Here is a 21,364-nt window from a genome sequence, read left to right on the forward strand (position 1 = left end):
TTTCACGCGTAGACAAGATTATAAACGTCTTGTTGATCGGCGCGAATGGTAATTTGCTTTGGCTGTACCCACAAGTAAATACATCACCCAAACAGAGCCGCTGTAATTCTCGCCGTTCACCGAACTGCACACATTCTGTTACGTGAAGAGCTTTAAACCATCATTGTGTAGCTTCAACAGAACGCTGAAGAGGTGTGCGATTGTATGACTTCCGCCATCATAACATTTACATCGGGTGGGCAGAACTTTGAGAATGCACGCCTGAATTCTGGTCATCAACCTTTTGGCTGCTGCGATAAATGAGGTTAGGTCATGCATATGTGCCTGAAGCAACGTGGGGTTCAGCTCACGGTGGTGAAAGCGACCTCTAGTTAGGGCCTTTGACAACAAGCTAAGTTGACCCAGCTCTGTTAAGGTCGGCTGTAGGGTAGGCTGTTGTGGTCATTTACCAAAGTCAGCAGTAAACTCATGAGTTCGAGAGCCACATTGTACCTAAGGAGGTATGTATTAACAAACAAGAACACCGTGCTATATCGCGCAGAGCAGCAAGTATACTCTCGTAAGTATGAGCTTCTCAGTTGTGTGACTTGGCAACATTACACGCTTTGTTCTCGGAACATCGGCGATATAACCTTTAAGAATCATCAGCTCATAGCAAAGCTATTTATCTATCAAGATTCTTCTTCAACGGTCATATCATGGACTCCATAAGTCAATTCTTAAAGCTCAAAAATCAATTCTTTTCTCTTAAAGAGAGCCCAAAAAAACAGGTTTCCTTTCAAGATCCCGAATCTCAGTCATCCGTAATCAACACCCTCCGCGGTACACATTTGACGTTGCTCACAACATCCTGCATTGATTTAACTCTCGCCTGAATCTCGGCGGACCCCCTTTGGACGACTTCTGGTACAATGGTAGGCGTCGTGTCCAAGCCGGCGTCGCGGGGAGAATAGCTCCCAGCCTTCGAGAGCCTCGCCTTTTCAAGTTCTACCAGGTGAAGCGCCTGACTCTCAGTCCAAGCTTTTCACAAGCCGCGCCCAATGCGCCCCGGGAAGACCCCCAGCTTTTTAAGCAAGACGCCAATCCCTCGGCCGGTAGGAAGCCAGCAAAATCCACGGCCTGCGGGCTGTGACCATCCCCCACGACGTAAACAGCCAGCACAGGCCAGCGATCCCGAAGAGCATCCCACAAATGTGCAAGACGCTCAAAAACTGATTCGATTCGTACCGCACACAGGGATGATGCACACAATCAAGGAGCCCACGTCCAAGCCCAGAGATTGGAACCGACCCGCTCAGGTCCAGGTTGTCAAGATTCGACGCAATCGCCAGGCGACATCCGCTAACGGCAGCACCTTTGTATACATCATTATAGGTCTTGTCAGCTTCAGCAGGTTTGCAAACGAAATCGAAGCTGAACATGCCCTAGATCTAGACAACTTTCCCCATGTCTCAGCACATAGCATGTTACTTGCTGCGCTTCACCATTCCCACCGCTGACAACACGCAAGCCATAGACGGCAACGGGCATTGGACTGTTGTGCTGTACCTTAGCGCTTGCTGATGTTGCAACACCGGACTCTAAATACTTATCAGTGTGTTTAATCGCAAGGCAAGATAGCTTTCATGCTGTTATATACAACCAAATTGATGGCACAGAGGAGTGTGCGAGCCAGTCTGCCAACTATTGTGTGTACTGATGAGTACTGAAGTCCAAACGCGAAACTAGGTCGTGGTTCGGTCTAGGTGAACGGACTGTTTAGAGCTCCCGGGCAGGTCCTTGTGGGAACCATTTAACATACAACATGCAGTTTTACCTTGATCTGTACGACCTCATACTTAGGGAAAACAGGATCGGGCAAGTCCTTGTGAAGACCAGGTTGCGCTATTGGTCATAACTTCGGGAGGTCGGAATGTGCTTTGAATGTGATGACCTGGGCCGTCTGAGCCGCTACAGTGTTAGCATGCGATGAGCGGGCCTCGGGCCTAGATCTGCGGCTTGAATCTGTCACAATTGCCAAGTGACAAGGTTGCCCGCACGGATTGGAGGCCTGCCCTGGTTTCGGCTGCATGAAAATCAATAGAGCCGCATACCAAATTGACGATTTTGGGGCTGATATGTCCGATTTCCCCAGATTCCTCAGTTCCTGGCAGTCGGCTGACGTATTTTGGCGCTAGGCTAGTCTAGTCGAAAACTCACTGCCATGAATACGTCGTAGTGCTGCAATATATACGCTAATACTCAACCACTGACGCACTTGACTCCGATTATAGTACGAGTATTGACCGACAGCACGGCCTAGTTTCACTAATGCCCGTTTCACACGCTACACTTTGAAAACGCGGCCAGCCCAACAGCCCATGTGACGAAATCAGACTTTTGGAGAAACCCATCAATCACGCAAAGTTCTCTTCTCAGCCGGTTATCTGCATGGCGTAGCTCTCACAAGTATGAAAATCGATCACGCCACACTTCTGATTAGGCAATGTTCTATATTGTCAACAGAGCTAATAGCGATGGCGGAATGACGATCTAATGTCACATCTTATTTACCTGATCCAGCCATTCGTGGGTTGCGCCAGCATAGGTGGGCTACCGATCTATAGCTAGTGGTGTATTTGACTAAGACCCGTCAACTATGTCATGACTACGTTATGTGGTCATACGGCTGCGGGGGGAACTATATAATAGCAGCCACTATTCAGCCAAGCACTCACCGTTCACCTCTTCACCATATACCCCAAAGTAACGGCAACAACAACAGTCATATATTCCCTCGCACAACCATAACCCTATAATTACGCACTATGAGCAGCTTAGGAGATAAGATTAAGTCGGTTTTGGGGGGTGGACATTCGACAGATGCCGAGAAAGACGTCGAACACCGCACACCGGGAGCCTACCCCGAAGAGTCTGATGTTCACGGAGGTGTGGACCAACCTCGTGTTGGCACCAAGCCTATACCATCCTCTGGTGAACGAGACCTCGGAGGCACTTTGCAAGATCCTGGTCTCATTACCGGCCCCTCAGAACATAACACAGAGAGCTCTACTAATAACAAACTTCACAAAAAGGATGATCCTCGTGGTAACGCAAGCTATCCCGCACACGACACGAGCTCCTCGGGACTTGGGCACAGCCATAATGAGCCTAGCTCTGGCCTGAAGCAGGTTGAGCACAGCTCTACTAACCCTTACTCTTCAACACATCCTTCATCGCACCATGACAACACTCTACCATTAAGAGACCTGGGCGGAGATCGATCTGGGCAGAGAACACAGGGTTTGACAGGTTCATCCACGGGCACAACTGGCACATCATCTGGTTTGACCGGTGCGCACACCGGAACAACGGGTTCATCCGGTCTGACTGGTACTGGAAACACACAATCTGGCAGCCATAGTGGGACAGGCGCGGGCCCAGCTGCTGGCGCTAGGGTTGCTACGGCGGGAGCGCTTGCGGGCCATGGCGGCGATCACAACAAGGTTGGAAATGGGGGAGTCAAATCTGAAATTACATCAGAAGAGCCCTACTGGGGTGATCTTCCTCAGGGCGCCGGAGTCTATAACGGCGTGACTGGTCATGGCAGCGGTGAAAATACATCTGGACAGCACCGCGCCGTTCCCCGAACTGGTGATGCATCAGAGGCATCCAGAATCGGAAAATCTGGCGAGAGTCGCGCACCACAGAGTATTGGTGTCCACAATGCATTTGCCGGCTACGGCAGCAACCGCGACGATCACACGAACATCGGGTCTGGAAATCAGCGGGAGTTCCCATTGAACTCTGGCTCAGTCCATGGGGGTGCTACGGGTACGGCTGTCAGTTCAGGTACCATCGGACAGCGTGAAGGCGATATTGGTCCTCACAATGGTGTCGCTAACGCTATTGATCCGCGCGTGGACTCAGACCATGATGGTAGTCGTTCAACTGGTGGGACATCAGGTATTTCGGGTACTGGACTCACGTCAGGTACTTCAGGCCGCCGCGATGGTGACAACTCTCATAGAGATCGCCACCTCGGCGAGGCTGGTGCTCTAGGCGCTGGAGCAGCAGCCTATGGCGCTCATGAACACCACGAACAGTCTATCGGTGCCGACTACGATGCACAACGAGCCGTCCCTCATGGTGCGTCGACTACACACCAACCAAAATCTGGCTTGGATTCTACATCCAACCAGCCTCACAACACGTCGACCGGAGGAGGTCTCTTACACCGTCACAAGGACCAGACTAAGCCTGCAACTCAGGCTCAAACTCCCAGCCGCCACCACGAGCATAGTGGAGTTCTGGGGCTGTTGCACCGCAACAAGGAGCCCAAGGATGTCGATGAGCAAGTCCACGATAAGTCTAACTTCACCACCCACCATGGCGAGACTCCGATTTCCACCTTGACCGGAGCACCTGGCGCAACTCAAACCGCTTCCCATACTACTTCGTCAGGTCTAGGTAAAGAGTCTGGCTCAGGGTATGATGCCACCCGCTCTGGTCCCGACGACTCTCACACAGGCCGCAACCTCGCCGGACTTGGCGCCGCTGCTGGTGCAGGATACGGTGCATCTCAGTTGGGCCATCACCACAACGAGCCGCAAGCCAGCGGACACTATGGGTCTACTACATCCTCGGGACAAACTCCTGTCTCGCAGCACTCCGCAGTCCCTGGCTCTCACGCTACGACTGTGGCTGGTCAACCCCATCCATTGAGCGGAGATAGCTCTACTCACACTAGTCGAGATATTGCCGGCGCTAGTGCTGCTGCAGGTGCTGGATACGGTGCATCCCAACTTGGTAACCACCACAACGAGCCTTCCGTTGGACAGCACGGTTCATCTCTTCCTCAGGGTGGTCAGGCTGGAACATCTCATGGCTTGGCTGGTACAACCTCTCACGCTTCAGAGGCAGCTAGCACATACAGCCAGGAAAGTGCGTACAGCCAAGACCATCCATCGCACACTGGCCGAAACCTTGCTGGTGCGGGAGCCATTGCGGCCGGTGCTGGTTACGGAGTTTCGCGCCTTGCTCAACACCATAACGAGCCTTCAATTGGCCAGCGTGACTCTTCGCTGCAAGGCAATTCAGGTCAACGCGAGGGAGGTACTGGGCTTCACAACTCTCGCGCAGCTAACGCTCTTGACCCCCGCTTGGATTCGGACCGCGATGGTAGCAGGACAGCCGGTAACACAACCAGCACAAGTGGCAGCGGATTAGGGACTTACAATAAGCTCTCCGATGGTACCGCTTCTGGTGTCGCTGTCCCAACTTCTGGCCAGACAACATCAGCATACAACAACCAGGCTGGCACAACTTCTAACTCCACAGGAAACCCTGCTGGCGACAGCTATAACCATCTCTCCTCAGGAACACCATCCGGCGTTCAGCTCGACAAGCAACCGCACAGCGCGCGCGCTGCCATCCAGAGCCCCACCTCGGACACGAGTGAAATTCAATCCTCCCACCACGGCTCTGGTACCGCAGCCGGACTAGGCGCGGGAGTCGCTGGTCTCCACTCTGGCAAGTATGCACACGACGCCACCTCCTCTCCCAAACGGGACAACTATGGCCGGGACGCCAACACTGCTGGTGCTCCGCTAGCCACTGATCGAAGTGGTACCCAACAAGTCACTGGATTGCGCGAAGCTGGTACGTCTGCCGGACTGGGTAGTGGTGCTGCCGCCACTCTCGGATCCAAGTTCGGACCGGGTTACAACGTCACGCACAAGTGTACTAAGTGCGGCGAAGATAATGATATCAGTGCATATTTCAAGGATTTGAAGCAGTAAACCAATCGACGATTAATTGTTCGGTTCGACGCGGAGAGTAGCAACGTTTAATTGAAGCAGCGATTTCAAAATGATAGCACATAATGAGAAATGAACTTCTTTAGGATTACGTTTCAGTGTCTTACCGAGTCGTGATGCTTTCTGGTAGATTATAGTGACAGACAAAATCAGACTTGCTCTCAGGTGATGCTCTAACGCACGATCGGCAAACCCCCCCCCCCCCCCCCCCCCCCAAAAAAAAAGGTAGTTTGCAAGTACCGCAACATAGGTTATTTTGCATTCCACCTTGGTTTGAAACAAACGAGTGAACGAGGAAAATTTCAGATCTAAACATGTACGAGTGCTCAAGTTACATGATCATTACACACCCCAAGTGTTTCGCTATGGCATACTATGTATGGGCTTATGTTTCCGTTATGTCTACCGTCGGAACCGTTCAACCGTAAAAGTCCACCTGTGATATTTACAAGTTACCTTTAAACGATATTTTTCAAATCCTGCCCAGCGATAAACTTTCTCAGGTTCTCCGCAATCAATATCTCTGCGCCCTGCGGCCTTCCTCCGGCCGCGTGAGGGCTAACAATAGTGTTCTTGGCCCTCCAGAGCTTCGAGCCCTCGGGCAAGGGCTCCTTGTCGAACACGTCGAGAGCCGCGCCGCCGATCTGCTCAGCGTCCACAGCCTGGAACAGGGCCTCCTCGTCTATCGATGTGCCGCGGCCGACGTTGACGACCCAGGCGTGGTTAGGCAGCTGCTTCAGCCGCTCGGCGTTGAGTGCGTGCTTGGTGCTATCGGAGCCGGGCAGAATCATGACGAGCGCGTCCGTCTCCGCCAGTAGCTCCGCCAGCTTGTCCTCGCCGTATACCTCGACGCCGTTCCGGATGCCCGCGCTGCGCGCCACACCACGCACCTTGGCGCCCAGTCCCTGTAGGTGCGGCGCCAGCGACTTGGCGATGTTGCCGTAGCCCCAGATCAGCACGTTGGCGTCGCGCAGGGTTGTGAACTTCCCCTTGGGGCGGTCGGGCTGGGGACCGCCGAGGTGTTGCGGCCACTTGGACTGCAGCTGGTAGTCGCGCATCTCGAAGAAGCGGCGCGCGGCATTCAGTAACAGACCCAAAGCGTGCTCGGCGACCGTGTGGTCGTGTAAGCCCGAACCCGTTGTGATCTTGATCTTGGAGGCGTCGAAGCCGGCGTTGAGCACGTCATTGGGGCCCGCCGCCAGCGACTGTATCCACTTGAGGTTCTTGAGTCGCTTTGAGGCGTCCGAGAGGTTGTCGGCTGTGTTGGTCCACGTTACGAGTATTGAGGCGTCTGTGTGCGCTTCGGGGATGGGCTTTGTTACATCGTAAGGCTGTAGGGCGACGGAATAACCCTCGAGGCTCTTGATATCGAGAGCTAGTGATGTGGGATAGAGGAGCTTCATGATGGATGATTTGGAGAAGATTAATCGACTGGCTCTCAGTAATGGGGCAGAGGAACGGTGTAAATTACGGAATATCATGTACAGGATTTTGGCTGCACTCGCATTCATATAGCTCTCGCTCGACGATACAAAGGGAAACGATGGTGGGGGATAGCGTCATGCGGGGTCACATAGGAATGTAGTGTCGAAAGGGTACACACTCGCTATGGTTTCTCAGAGTCAATTGCCTATTGAACATGTCGCATACTGGCAATTGCTTCGACAGAAGGGTTCCGCGCCCAATACTGGCCAATAGGAAATATCCGTTCTGCGTCAATTCCGCCGATTTAGACCCAAACAGCATTGTTTTCCTGGTGCCTTTCGCATTTTCGGCTTTTGGAGGAGCTCCTCCGCATCCATATGACTCGGGTATCATAGATATGGTGGGGTACTGCCGGCTGGACATAGGCCGAGACCGCTATTGTTGTCCGACCTGCCCTACTTAAAAGCAACGAGGAGATATGGTAAGCAGCGACGCAGCGATAATCGGCAAACCATGTCGAATGTTCTGGCATGCATTCGAAATATGTAGTATTTCTGAACTCTGTTGCCAGGCATACGAACAGGTTTTTGATGTACTATCTGATGGACTTTGTCGTGTCCCGCTGGGGTTATGTGTCGAGTCTGCGCCGTCGGCAAATGACCGCTTGCTGAGCGCGCATATGACCAACTCGAGGATAAATATTCGCGTCACAGGGACACCAAAGGGAATGATCTGGAATAATACGGGACGATGAGGTATAATGAATGAAGCAATGGAAACGACAACGGGACACTGCTTGTCAAATTTCCAAACGGCCGGCCATTCAATTGTCAAATTAATTCCACAGCTGATCGTTTTCAACGAGCAGCGCTGCCGTTTCCTTTCCTTTCTGGACGACTTGTGCAAACAGCGATAAGTAAGCGCAGCAGAAACACACTGAGGAGGCTGAAATTCCATTAATTGTCACAAGTATGTACTGATGCAGTAGTCAAGCAAGTCAAGTTCGTTGGCTGGCTGTCTACAAGCGCAACGAATGGCGACCTTGCAAATGTGACTTACACCAACCAGTTATTGAATGTGGGGGAGGGCCAAAGGGCTGTGCGCTATTACGTAGCGGCATCTGGCTTCCTATTTTCCAGCATGTCTGAAAATCCGTCTGGGGAGAAACAACAGACGAACGAAACCTTTTGTTTGCACCTGTCATCTGTCATCTCACCAGCACTTTGTCAAACCTACCTCCTTTCTCTATTTCCACGTAAGTGTATTTGGTACATCTATACATTCATCTTGCGGGTCACTCTCAACAGCCAGACGAACAAACTGCACTGTTCATTCTTCCGAATCGGCGGGGGCAAAGCGTGTTGCTATGTCGTCTTCTACAAATGAAAACCAAAACAAGGCCGGTGAGTTTTGAGATTGCGATCTCTGCGAGCTTTATGATTCCAACTGAGCGCATACTTACAAGGCTATCATCACAGATGCTGGCTACGTTCCAATGCACGCGATCTCGGAGCCATGGTCCGTTGACAAGGTTCTCGAAACACTGCAACCTTCGCCGCCGACGGCCCATTCCGAATCGCCGATCCCCTTCTTCCACGTCCTCGAGAAGCTCAAGACGAACAAGCGTGAAGGTTGGCGGAGGTTCGGCATCGAGAAAGGCGAGTCCGTTGCCGATCACATGTACCGCATGTCACTCATCACTTTGCTGTGCCCGCCGTCGCTCGCATCTCGTGTCGATTTGACAAAGTGCATGAAGATGTGCTTGGTCCACGACATGGCTGAGTCGCTCGTGGGAGACATCACGCCTGTAGATGGCGTGTGCAAGCCCGAGAAGAGCCGCCGCGAGGCCGAGACTATGGACTACATCACCAAGAACCTGCTGGGCAAGGTATATGGTGGCTTTGCAGGCCAGGAAATCCGGACAATCTGGCAGGAATATGAGGACTCCAAGACTCTCGAGAGTCACTTCGTGCATGACGTCGACAAGATGGAGCTTCTATGCCAGATGGTCGAGTACGAGAAGAGAATGAACCGAACCTTGGACTTGGGAGAGTTTGCTTACGTTTCAACCAAGATGGTGCTACCGGAGACCCAACAATGGGCACAGGACGTCCTCAAGGAGCGGGAGGCTTTCTGGGGCGCAGACGATCATGTCCATGGAGAGCGCAAGGAGAACGGGGGCGTGACGAATGAGAAGGTCGAGATGCAAGATGCTTATTACTCTAAGGATAATTGAGCCGCAACGCCTGGGCCTTGGGTTGTTCGATGCAAGAGATGAACCGTTGGAAAGCGGTGGAGTTGCACAAGCGATACATATGTTTTCTGCGGCTTTGGCGAAGTTGTAGGAAGACTATGTGGTCGACTGAGATGGGGAAGTTAGCGTCGTGATAAGATCTGATGATGAGCGTTGCTCAGGCACAAATTGAGTGGTGGGGCAGGAGAATCAATAGGGATAGAAAATCAGTGGCTGATGAAGGATGACAAAGGATCTTATGATAACGACAATAATGCACTCTGGCACTGGGACTTGCTGGCAATACCTGTATATCATGATCACCATGCGGATCTGTACAAGCATGTGCGAAACCCTGTCAGCCCGTGTGCAGAATATTTGCTAATTAAGTAGGGGTTTCAGGGGTAAGTACTCAGGGGGGGTGCTTCGGCTTAGGCTTAGGCTTAGCGATGCGGAAACTGCCCCGCGGTGCGATCTAGGTAGAAGCCTCCGTCCGATCTTGCAACCGCTAGAAAGTCAAAAATGTTTACAATCATTTGGCCCGGCAACGCATCCATCCCTGTTTCATTCGACTTTCAACGGAACTAGGGCCCGGTTGTCAATCTGATCGGGTGGTCTTTCCCTACTTTGGCAACTTGGGATACCAAAGCTCAGCGACTCTCGGTGTCGACAAGCAACTAAACTGGCGACACTTTCCAAAGTGTTCACATTAACATTTAACATTTTACTAACGTGCCGTGTTTCAACTCGATAGCCGCAGAGCCACGCTTTGCCATGCGGCAAATGGCGACAGACACATCTTAGATCGATCTGTCTACGTCACAATCCTCACAAACGTCACAAACGGAGGTGTATCTGGGTCTCTTTGCTCATTTGATCGACAATCTGAACGAATCAAAGCATCGCCGACATTCACTGCCTGCCGGAAGATATTGAAGCATCTGGCCTTCCTTGATTGATCCCCTGAACATTGTGTATATGTCCCAGGATTTTGTATCCAACATTAGTCTAGAACCATGTCTAGTTAAGTTGGTGCTAGACTTCGAGCTACAGATTTACACTGGCGCGCTTGTGCATTCCAAAGTTCGAGCTGGCAAGCTGTCAGACAGTATACTGCAGCACTAGGCAGTCACAGCGCAACTGCGATTCAATCAACCCCTTTCATAAGTTTCCGGGGGGCAACTTCCCAAGTGCACGCCTTATACCTATGATATTCTGAAGTAGACGGCGACCCGACAACTTTCACGGCGTCCAAGGTTTGCATCGAGCTCAGCCAATCAGTCTCAATTTGTTGAGGTACAGCACCTTAGTTTAGCTTTGGATGCAACCAGGAACACACCACGCGACGTTAACTCGGCCCGGTGCTCGTGATCACCACGTCCCCCCCAATTTCTACCTCGACCTGTCATCTTATCATCTATTCGACCTACAGCAAACTACGAGCAACAAAGAGTTCGGGTCGCATTTACGAGGCCGCCACGAGAAACACAGAAGAGAGGCCAGCGAGCCGTCGGCTTGACGCTCGAGGCTCGGCGGGGAGCCACCACGCCCTTTTCACCAGGCCGGGCGCGAGATGTCCTTTGCATCACAAGTTATCATGGCCGGCGCATTGCATCTCGAAGCCCCCAATGGTGCGGCACCACTCAGCGGAGTTCACGCCCGTATTTTCCAATCATCTGCCTCCCCATCCATCTCAAATTCGGTCTATATGGGAAAGTCGAGTGGGAGCCTATACTCTGACGTCTCCATGCCAGCTTCTAATATAAAAAGAAAACGATACGACTTGAGAGATTCGCCACCATCGAGCGGCTATGCAAGAACGGAAACTGGCAACGTAAAAGGCGTTAGGCAAGAGATTGGAAGAAGAACAAGTGGCGGGCGCGACATACGGTATACATATGGTGGCTCGGTCGGAACCCCGAATGGAGTAGAGCCAAGGCAGTCTGGGTATATGGATGATAGCACATATTCGGATATCGACTATAGACGTGCGCTTGGCTCGAAACGACCTCAAGAAGATGAGGATGTCCCTACAGCACAATCACCTGTAATGCATCCAGCGGCTGGTTGGGGTTGGTTTGGATTGGGAACAATTGGAGGAGTAGTTGGCAAGGTGTGGGAATTCTGCAGAGGTGCTGGGTTTGCAGGGTTTCATGCCGGAGGTGGTAGAGGTTATGGGATGAGCCTACCACCAGTGCAAGGCCAGATATGGTGCAACGAACACGATATCCCAACGCTACCCGGATTGCCCGGTGGCTTCCCCGAGTCTGAATGCTCGCCTTTCCGAGACGAGAGCGAACCACTCGAGTTCACGCCCGTCCAATACGAACGCGAGGCACCCGAATCTTCCCGTCCTCCTGGCGCGAAGCGCCGACAGACTTCTTACGGCATGTCAAACGATGAGTTACAACGGAATTGGGTCATGGTGAAGGAGGATGCCAGCACCAAGATTCAGCCCGTCAGTTCATCCTCACCACCAAAGGTATCGCAGCAACGGCCGCCACTGAATCGGCGCATCAGCAAACCGGTTAGCCGTATCAGCAATCCTAGCGTGGCTCAAGGGACCTCCAACAGCGTCAGCCATGCCGGCAGTTCAACTCTGACCAACCGACAACCTGCCAGTTTTGCATCCCCGCGTTCAGTGGTCGTTCCCGAGAGACCTGCCACACCAAGTCGACTACCGGTATTATCCCGGCCTCGCTCTTCGAGCACAGTTTCGCACAGGCTGTCACAATCACAGTCCCTGATCGCAAGTCCGGTCCCATCTTCAGCGCGTGGCCACCGGCGGTCCCAAAGTACGGCGTCGGCCGTCTCTTTTACACCACCGAGCCGGTTGAAGAAACGTGAAAGTTCTGCCCGGGAGATTGTGGAAGGCGCTAGTCCGAGGCTCGACACTAAGGCGCGCAATATGGTCGTGAAGCGGATGAAGCAACAGCAGGAGACCGACGCGAGAATCAACGATTTGAATACGCGCTTGGTGGATATGATCCGACAAGGCAAGGAAGCTCTAGGGACCACTGTTGAGGTCGATGGGTTTGAAGATCAAGATGGTGGACACGATCCATGGGAGGATGATTAAACGGAGGAGGACTCGAACTCAAACCCGTGCATAGCAATTGATCAAGCCCATGTCACATTGTACGTAATTGTTTGGCTTTACGTTTTTGGAGTTTCATGGGTCGCTCGATACTTACTGGCTCCAGCAAAGCCTTGGCTTTACCGCTTCTGCTCAGCCTATCGGGCTGCCGTTGTTTGTATACAAGTCTAATGAATATTGCATGATCACTATTTAATTTTTACGTCGCTGGAAATAATGACTTTTGCTTGTTGTTTCGCTCTCGTCTGAAAACTTACATGTTACAATGGCCACGTTGCATATGATGGCCTCGGTTAATTTTACACAACGAGCTTTAGTATACGATGGCAAGTAACAGGCGTTGAGTTGATTGGCAACATGCAAAGAAATTGTGCCAAAGACAAACGCGATACATTGTAGAATCATTCCGCTCGGGTGGACTATATTTCCCTAGATAGGATGGGGTCCGGCGGTTACTGGTAAATGACACGGCCGTCAAGCGGTACACAACAATGCGTTTCCAACGAGGAGGCGCTCGGCGATTTTTTGCCCCACTAGTACAGCTTAATTGTTTTGTCCAAATCCACCTCGTTTATGATTGCTGGTATACGTCACCAGCATTGCGGAACGTTGCCGCATGGCGGTGGCAGGTAAACCACAATTTGATGAAGAAGCTACCACACAGTGAGCGAGATAGAGACGGAACATAGCTGGCGTCGATGGCTAGCGATTGTTCTTCCATGCTCTTCACTCGTGGAAATCTTAGGAGAAGTCACCGAACCGTGATATCGAAGGACTTAGACACAACAATATGATGGACATGCGGAAGGAGTAGCGAATTTACGACGTAGTCCATAGGAAGATGCCTCGTTTGGTCAAAAAGTTCGGGCAACCCCGAAAATCATCCTATAGTATAACTATCTGCTTTATCGCCCAGAACGTATTTATTCAGATTCTATACATTTTAAAATATAGATATAAAGAAGGAGAAGAAAAAGATCCTGTTGAAGTAGAGCTCAAAACAATATGCACTTCACACCTGGTCAATTATTCGGTCCCATCAAATCGCTAGTTTATCTCTCTATACTCTCAAACAAGTGCTAAGTCATCTCTATAGTGGCAATGCTGCTCGTTATCAGAAAGACAATACCAACCAAGTCCTCTCCAGCCAAACAACTAATCTATGCAACGAAGGCCCTTGAAATAAGATCCACTGGTGCGTTGCCCTCGGTGTCTACGGCTCTCGCGGTTGTGTTTGCCGCAGCATTGCCATTGCCGTTATCCTTGTTGGCAGCAGCGGCCTTGCCTCCTTTTCCTTTGTGGTGGCGGGCCTCGACGCCGCGAGGGAAGATATCCAGAGCAACGGGAGCAGACCGGGGCTCGGTTTCCGGCTCAACAGATCGCGCAGTGGTGGCGTTGTTGTTTACATTACTGTTCTTGCTAGCATTGTTGGCCTTGGTGGCCTTGCCTCCCTTCCCTTTGTGGTGGCGTGCCTCAATATCACGAGCCTCTAGATTGAGATCGACGGGCACAGCACGCTCTTGGGCGTCAACGGTCCTGGCCGTGTTGTTGGCGTTGGCGTTACCGTTACCGTTCTTGCTTGCCTTGGCGTTGCCGCCTTTGCCCTTGTGATGGCGCGCTTCGATGTCACGAACTCCCAGATTTGCCTCTGTGTCGATAGCTCTGGCAGTGCTGTTCGTAGCAGCACCTTGGTTGGCCTTGGTAGACTTGCCAGCTCGGCCCTTGTGGTGGCGCGCCTCGAGGTCTAGTCTGCGCGCTACGAAATCAATGACATCTCGTGCGACGTGCTCAACTGCACGTTCGGCGGTTTCAATAGCTCGGGCGGCATTGGCTGTCTTCTTGCCACCTTTGCCCTTGTGGTGTCTGGCGTCAAGGGAAAATGCGCTGACAGAAGCAGCGAGGACGAGAATGTTTAAGAACTTCATTTTGGATTCAAGTGAGAGTTTTATTGAGTGGCTCTTTGAAGAATAGTAACTTGACCAGCAGATATGGTAAAATGAATAATACAATGAAGTGAAATGGCCCAGCCAAGGAAGTATAGCAAATACAGAAGGAATTGGTGAATGAGTGGATAATGTCACATGAACAAGATCAGATGCCAAGCTGTGGGTTGACGAACCTTTATACTCGATTGTCATGACCCAGACTAATGTGCCCATGGGGTCGCTCGGTTAAGCTTGATTCGCAAAGTTCCAACAAGTCGGCGCCCATGGCTGGGGATTCCAACCTTCGGATCCCAGTTCGTCGCATCTTATGGTGATCACGTAGACCCTAGTAGCTGCCAAAGCTTGATTTTGTTCATCCATATTTCCGTGAGCTACTATACTGGCAAGCGCAAGCGGTATTTAGGAGCGATCTTGGCGACGCATTTCGTCGCACGAAGATGTGAGATGAGATGCTGTAGTTGAACAGTGGAGCCTTCGGGTTTCAACAGCGGTCTCTGGCGGTTAGCAATGTGTTGCAGCCCCTGTGAGAGTGGGTATGTGCCCCCAAACATAGTTGAAGAGAATGGAAGTTGAAATGAAACACGTCCATGCGCACATATAAATCCCATGTCGCTTCTAGCCCATCATCCATGTTGAGCCACATACAGATCCTAGTACATGCAGATAGCGCCAGGTTTTGGCGTTTTACTGTTTGTTTGACTAATCAAAGTAAACCATAGCAGGCTCACATCAAGAAATTCATCTGAACTTTGCCTCCGTCCTAGGTCTCGACAATGGGCCACAAAAGGATGAGATATGCATGTTTGCGACCAATGATGTTATGTCTACGAGATTTGAGTTCGGGCAACAAGTGTAGGTACTCATTCCGAACTGTGTGTCACTGGCTAGACGTTCCAGGCCGTCAAAAGAATTTACGTGAAACCATACACCTGTGCTGAATTTCGGTATCCAGTTGAGCCGTTGAAGCTTAATCTATCTCGCAATGGAAGTAGGACCCACAATATAGTGAGCTTATGCACCGAATCGTAGGTCGGACAAACACACCAAAGCCTGTGAAAATATCAGCGACATTTATCGGGTCGACGCTGACAGTGTACTAACCTGAGAAGCAGACGCTCGACTGTTGTACTTGACCAACTTTGCCACGAGGCTTCGCATATCGACATTGACATTAGGCAGGATAGCCTCCCAATCTCGCGGCTCGAAGTGTTTGTACATTCCGAAGGGCGGTGTTCTGAACTTGGCAGCTTCAGGCCAACTATCACGCGTCGGACTTCCCATTGTCTTGAAGATACTCAAAATGAGTCCAAGTTGATTACCATCCTCGTGGACCGGCCGAGACTCGAAGAGTGTCTGAGGAGGACTCCGAATGCATTCTGCAAGCATAGTACCAACTCCCCACATATCAACCGCAGGCCCGTATGCTTTGTCGCCGAAGAGTACCTCTGGTGCGCGATAAGGTCCAGTGCCTATGTCTAAGATCTTTTGGTCCGCCGGCTCTGTTGTGATAGACATGTTCGGATGCCAGGCTGTACCAAAATCTGACAAGTACGCCGGTCCGTCCGGCGATTTGAGAAGGAGCGCGGACGGTTTGATATCCCGGTGGATTATTCCCTGGCTATGGATATGCTCCAGTGCTGTACAGAGACCTAGAAAATGTTTCTTCACTCGAGCTAACGAAATCGACCCTTGTGCAATGAGAAGTTCCAAGCTCATCGGCATATAGGGGAATACCAGCACAAGCCTCTGTTCTTGATCGCGGAAAGTTTCGAGCAATGGGATGCAAGATTTCTTCAAAGAGGATAGTATCTTGGCCTCTCGGGCAGGATTATGTGGCTCCAGGTTTCTAGTTCCTGTGATGACTTTCAAGGCCCGGTCTCTGGACTTGTAAACCTCGGCAGTAACTCCGCTCGCTACATAACTGCAGTTGGCGTAAGAGCCGATGGAGATATCAGAACCGTCGCCGCTTTCATCTTCTGCAGAAATTGCGTCTGGGGCAGTCGGCGCTTCCGTCTGCCGAGGAACATATTTGCAAGCAGCGTTGTACTCATCCTGGAGATTGGGTTAGGTACATGGACCAATCGGTGGTGCAGCTAAGAATTGCTGCAATCAGGGGAAAATTCTTGCCGGAGCGACTTTCGAGTTGAAAATACGCATGGTGCTTGTGCCCGCGCTTGCCATGTTGAAACTAATCACCGACTTCAGTGACCTTTGCGATCATGAACGGGTTGAATTGCAAGAGATGGAGCCAAGCAAGTATAGAAACTGGCACGCGCAGCTCAGCAGCAGCGTCGACGAAAACACGAAACAACGATAACAAGCGACAACTAGCCATTTCAGGCAGAGGAGATAGGGAAAAATCATACCAAAGTCGCGCAGTTTTTGTATGCATCGTTCTCAACGGCAAATGCGTCTTTCTGTGCAGAAGCAATAGATAGACCGGCAGTTTCGATGGCCGCCTTGCTACATCTGCAGTCAGACTTCTGACTGAAAGAACCGCGCCTACCCCTAGACTTACATGTTCTGGATGTTCTCATATCGATCTAACGACGACAGAGCGACTCTCCAGCCCGTACTGGAAGCCATGATGGTGAATATTCGACTTGAACCGAGGCCTTGGATGGGTTGAGTCGGATCTTCTTCAAGGGTTGATTGAAAATTTAAAAGAGATATCCTTGACAGAAATTGTCTCTTATGCTTTAGGAGAACGCGCCTTCAAGCTGGTTCAGCAGAGTAGCAGCTTCAATTAAGAGCAGGAGTTGGCATTCGAGCCGAGCCCCTATGCTGTTGTGGGGGCGTGTCGACGTTCTCTGACCTGCTGAAAATTGTTGCTGTATTCTCTCGGACATTGATGCGTGCCCAACGCTCTGGCATGCGAGTTGCAGTATATAAATGAGGAAACTGGTGTTGATAATCGTCAAGCGGTCGCCAGCTGCCACCTGACTAGTCTGACCTAGACTGCTTGTTGATGGGCTTTGGCATTGGTCGGAGTTGACGTATTGGGATAGGGTTGGGCATTGGAGTTGCGAGTCTCGGATGTGATGGGATAGGATGGCCCGTGCTGTGAGTGGCTGTTCTGGTCTACGGATCTCTCCGTAACTCATTGACTTGCAGCCAGGCAGCTTCGCGCTTCCCAGCTCAGCTTATTATTTACCAGCCGTGCCAGCCCCCAAACCCAACCCCGAACTAAAGATGAGAAACTGGCCCACTAAATACGTTAATGAGTAAGGAAGCTCGCTGAAGCCCGAGGCGTCAGTCCAGCGATCCGTAGACAGCCTTTAATTCCGTCACCAGCCCATCGTCAGAGATACATTTACCGACTGCATCTCTGCGCATTTTGGAGCCATGGTCAGAGCAGCTGAGACCACACTGTGTTCCCTCATGTGAAAATCTATTCTCATCTATTGCTTCATGCCTCACTATTCAGTATTTCTTATGTTTCGCAAGTCGTCCCGCTCAACTCGAACGCCCAGTCACCATTTATCGCCCGCTCCCATTGTACATGCATGAATTCGGTCCTGCTGAATCCTTCTCGTGGTTTACTGATTGAGCCCCCTCCGCCGCAATGGATGATTCAATGCGAGTTGAGTACCCAGCTATGCTGGTAAGTACACTTCTGTACCAATTGAACCTGGCATATTGGCGATGCGTTCATCTGGCTGTTCTTTACTGCGACATCCACAGATGGCCCCTGACATGTGCGTCATCCTGCTAGGCGAACCTTCAACCAACACAAGCCGTTCAAGTGCTCAACGATCGGGTGAAGCGCATTTCAAGACTCAATGTCGAGATTGCCGACTGGCTTCAGGTATGCGACTCATCGACACAGTTGTGTTTTCAAGCCCTTACTAACTGCGGCACGTTAGGAAAGACGCAGAGTTGAGGAGCAATATGTCCAAGGTCTCCGGAAGTTGACCCAATTTAGGGTCCCTAATGCGCAATCAGAGCTTGGGTACGTCGGATCTTACATTCCAAACATGGCTTCTTGCACGCCGCCCATGGCGCAGTGAATGCCAATGAATGCGACAGTCTTCCTGTGGCTAACACGAGCTATTCGGCAGCACTTTCCAGGTACAATGGGACAAGATTGTCTCGTCTGCCGAAGGCATCGCGATGTCCCACCACCTGTTCGCGACCAAGATCGAAAAGGACGTCGAGACACCGCTGCGCACCTTTCACATGAAGAAGGAGATGCAGAACATCCAGACAATACAGGGCAATCTACACAACATGGCCAAGGAGCTCGACGATGCTCAGAAGAAGTCGGAAGCCCTCAACAAAAAGGCTGGGAAGACGAGCGCCGCCAAAATGGACCAGGCAGCTTCGAGATTGGAATCTGCAACAAGCCAGTGGGAGTCGCAAGCTCCCTTCATCTTCGAATCCCTTCAAGCACTAGACGAAACCCGACTGAACCAACTGCGCGACGTTATGACCCAGTATGGAACATACGAAGGCGAACAAGGTCAGCAGAAACAGGCAGATGCCGAATCTGTCTTGAACAGCCTGCTCGACTATCATACAGGCAACGAGATCCAGTCCTTTGTAGCAAAGACGACAGCTGGCCGGCCCAAAGTACAGAGCCGACCTCCCACGACCACTCGCGCATCGTCGAGTCTCGGCGGCGGCGGTTCATCACTCGCCCAAACACCAAGCATCAACGCGCCGCCTGCGCCGCCTACAGCTCCATCTACATACGACGATGACCGCAGCGACCATTCCGGCCTGAGGGAAGAAAAGGGAGGCGAGAACAAGCTGCGAAGTCGCATTGGTACTATGCTGGGCAGAAGACGACAGAGCATCCACGGCGGATTCGGTCAACTATCACCGGCTAAGGGTGCGACCGTTTTCGGTAGAAATACGAGAAGCAGTCACGGCCTGTCACCCCGAGCATCATCGAGCAATCTTGCCGAATCGAATAACAGATTAGAATCCCTTGCCGAGCGACCCGACTCTTCGGGCCAACCTACGCGATCGTCGGAAGCAAACGAGAAGTCAAGTCACGAGGGTACCAACGGTGTTGGAGGCGACAGCGCAATTGATGCACCGCCATTTACGGAGCAGACTTCAGCCACTCATGTTAATGGCACAAGTACTATTCTGCCGGCTGACATTGCCGATGTTCCACCACCACCCGGCCCGCCTCCCTCTCAGAGGGAACCTGAAAAGGACGCCGAGGGTTTCAGCGTGCCAGCCCCATCCAATGATCCCATAACCGCAGCCCAGAGGGAAGCCGGTGAGACGATTCCCGAAGATGGTGAGCCAGCATTCAAGCTCAACATTCAGAAAGAGCCCGTCGCCGATGAAGACCCCGAGGAGAGACAGGCGGCTTTGTCCAACTTTTCCAACAGTCTCTCAGCGCTTGGCGTGCCAACACGCAAGACGGGTACAGTCCGTGGCCGCAGAGATGTTAGGAACACCATCTATGTGCCCGCACCTGTATCAGAAGATAGTCCTCTGCCTCCATCGCCAGCTGTTCCGGCTTCCTTCTCGAAGCCTTCGGCTATGGCGGCTTTGACCTCGGAAGTTAGCGTGGCCGGCACTTCGGACACGCAGTCCATCCGCTCGTCCAACTCCTTGAATAGCATTGCGCACTTCCACCATCCTGACATGCACGAGCCAGGATTGAACTCATCTGTCATGGAGACTGTGTCGGCGACCTTTGAAGCTGGCCAAGTCAAGTCCGCCAAAATTAATGGCGAGATAGCCTTTTCGTTTAATCCAACCGACCCGTCAAGCGCTCAAGGTAAGTTCTCGTTAGTCTCAAAAGACAATTGGTATCTAATTTTGATTCAGCACATCAAGCCATTCGCGTCAACAATTTCCTTGCTCTTGAAGCAATCGGTCCAAACCGGATATTCGTCGCAAACCATACACCAGACCAGCCAGATCAGTTCACGTTGGATCTGTCACATCTTCGCCAAACCCAGGCCACCGTTGGTTTCTCGTACCGATTGCACAGCGATCCGACGACACCGCCCACAGACCATGTGCCCCTCTTGGTGAAACCTGTTTGGAAGCCGCAAGGTGACAAACTTGGTTTGCTACTGCAATACAAGCTGAACCCAGCCTTCAAATTTGGCTCCCACATTACTTTACAAAACGTCGTCTTCCTTGTTGCATACGAAGGCAAGGCGTCGGGCGCTCAAACCAAGCCTTCAGGAACCCATTTGAAGGACAAGCATCTAGTATACTGGCGTCTGGGAGACATCACGCTAGACGCCGCCCAAGATTGGCAAAAGATTGTTTGCCGGATCATAGGCGAGGCTGGAGTTGAGCCGAAACCTGGAACAGTAGATGCGCGGTGGGAATGCACCCCTAACCTCCAATTCTCGGACGGTATTAGCATCTCGAGACTCGAAGAGGGTAAAGGCAAAGAGATCGAATTGAGTGAGGACGACCCTTTCGCGGACGCAGGTGCAAGCGACAGTGGAGAGGGGTCACGTTGGGTTGATGTACATGCCGCCAGGAAGCTTGTCAGCGGCAAGTACGAAGCGCATTCGTAGAACGGTTGGGTGTTGTTGAAGCCAGTATATTTTGTTATCATTCGTACATATATGCGATCGTACTTGACGAATAGGCTGACTATTGCCATTCATCTCAAGCATTGAAGCATTTTGACATTAGCGGGCATTGGTGGTAAGAGATCGGTCCAAGTTCATTCTAACATTCTTATTGGTTCGATGTATGCTGTCTGATTCGTGTGTGGCCAATTTGATCCTTGCGCGAATCCTACATAACGATCACACCTCAGATCCTCGTTCCAAGCCGCCAGGCAGCACTTGTCAATGTCTCATCTTTAGGTTCCCCTAATCCATTACCATCTTCTGTCACAACTACCGATTCAGCGGGTAACTATGGTGAAAAT

The 21,364-nt window shown here is 51.5% G+C and overlaps 7 protein-coding genes across 7 annotated transcripts; 4 read left to right on the forward strand and 3 right to left on the reverse strand.

Moving 5' to 3' along the window:
• Positions 1–2,807: 2,807 nt before the first annotated feature.
• On the forward strand, positions 2,808–5,780 carry BKA67DRAFT_652171 (uncharacterized protein; the record flags this gene model as incomplete). Its single annotated transcript, XM_046106108.1, has 1 exon — positions 2,808–5,780. The coding sequence occupies one exon, from the start codon at positions 2,808–2,810 to the stop codon at positions 5,778–5,780; it is 2,973 nt and encodes a 990-aa protein (XP_045963023.1).
• Positions 5,781–6,256: 476 nt separating this feature from the next.
• BKA67DRAFT_529083 (D-isomer specific 2-hydroxyacid dehydrogenase) lies at positions 6,257–7,201 on the reverse strand (the record flags this gene model as incomplete). Its single annotated transcript, XM_046099010.1, has 1 exon — positions 6,257–7,201. The coding sequence occupies one exon, from the start codon at positions 7,199–7,201 to the stop codon at positions 6,257–6,259; it is 945 nt and encodes a 314-aa protein (XP_045963024.1).
• A 920-nt stretch (positions 7,202–8,121) lies between these two features.
• On the forward strand, positions 8,122–9,580 carry BKA67DRAFT_750 (HD domain-containing protein). Its single transcript, XM_046109409.1, has 4 exons — positions 8,122–8,192; positions 8,292–8,478; positions 8,535–8,626; positions 8,689–9,580. The coding sequence occupies exons 2-4, from the start codon at positions 8,364–8,366 to the stop codon at positions 9,457–9,459; spliced, it is 978 nt and encodes a 325-aa protein (XP_045963025.1). The 5' UTR covers positions 8,122–8,192; positions 8,292–8,363; the 3' UTR covers positions 9,460–9,580.
• A 1,010-nt stretch (positions 9,581–10,590) lies between these two features.
• Positions 10,591–12,879, forward strand: BKA67DRAFT_542877 (uncharacterized protein). The gene is made up of 2 exons (XM_046101160.1): positions 10,591–12,594; positions 12,660–12,879. Exon 1 carries the CDS (start codon positions 11,030–11,032, stop codon positions 12,533–12,535), a length of 1,506 nt encoding a protein of 501 aa, XP_045963026.1. The 5' UTR covers positions 10,591–11,029; the 3' UTR covers positions 12,536–12,594; positions 12,660–12,879.
• Positions 12,880–13,588: 709 nt separating this feature from the next.
• On the reverse strand, positions 13,589–14,792 carry BKA67DRAFT_841 (uncharacterized protein). Its single transcript, XM_046109480.1, has one exon. The coding sequence runs from the start codon at positions 14,710–14,712 to the stop codon at positions 13,714–13,716; it is 999 nt and encodes a 332-aa protein (XP_045963027.1). The 5' UTR covers positions 14,713–14,792; the 3' UTR covers positions 13,589–13,713.
• A 516-nt stretch (positions 14,793–15,308) lies between these two features.
• On the reverse strand, positions 15,309–17,268 carry BKA67DRAFT_850 (kinase-like domain-containing protein). Its single transcript, XM_046109485.1, has 4 exons — positions 17,018–17,268; positions 16,866–16,962; positions 15,601–16,551; positions 15,309–15,549 (listed from the first exon to the last, which is right to left on the reverse strand). The coding sequence occupies exons 1-4, from the start codon at positions 17,083–17,085 to the stop codon at positions 15,511–15,513; spliced, it is 1,155 nt and encodes a 384-aa protein (XP_045963028.1). The 5' UTR covers positions 17,086–17,268; the 3' UTR covers positions 15,309–15,510.
• Positions 17,269–18,115: 847 nt separating this feature from the next.
• Positions 18,116–21,330, forward strand: BKA67DRAFT_894 (Muniscin C-terminal mu homology domain-containing protein). The gene is made up of 3 exons (XM_046109526.1): positions 18,116–18,451; positions 18,561–20,242; positions 20,293–21,330. The coding sequence occupies exons 2-3, from the start codon at positions 18,613–18,615 to the stop codon at positions 21,000–21,002; spliced, it is 2,340 nt and encodes a 779-aa protein (XP_045963029.1). The 5' UTR covers positions 18,116–18,451; positions 18,561–18,612; the 3' UTR covers positions 21,003–21,330.
• Positions 21,331–21,364: the final 34 nt, after the last annotated feature.

Source organism: Truncatella angustata (genome assembly GCF_020726525.1).
Source record: "Truncatella angustata strain MPI-SDFR-AT-0073 chromosome Unknown BKA67scaffold_1, whole genome shotgun sequence".
NCBI classification, from domain to species: Eukaryota; Fungi; Ascomycota; class Sordariomycetes; order Amphisphaeriales; family Sporocadaceae; genus Truncatella; species Truncatella angustata.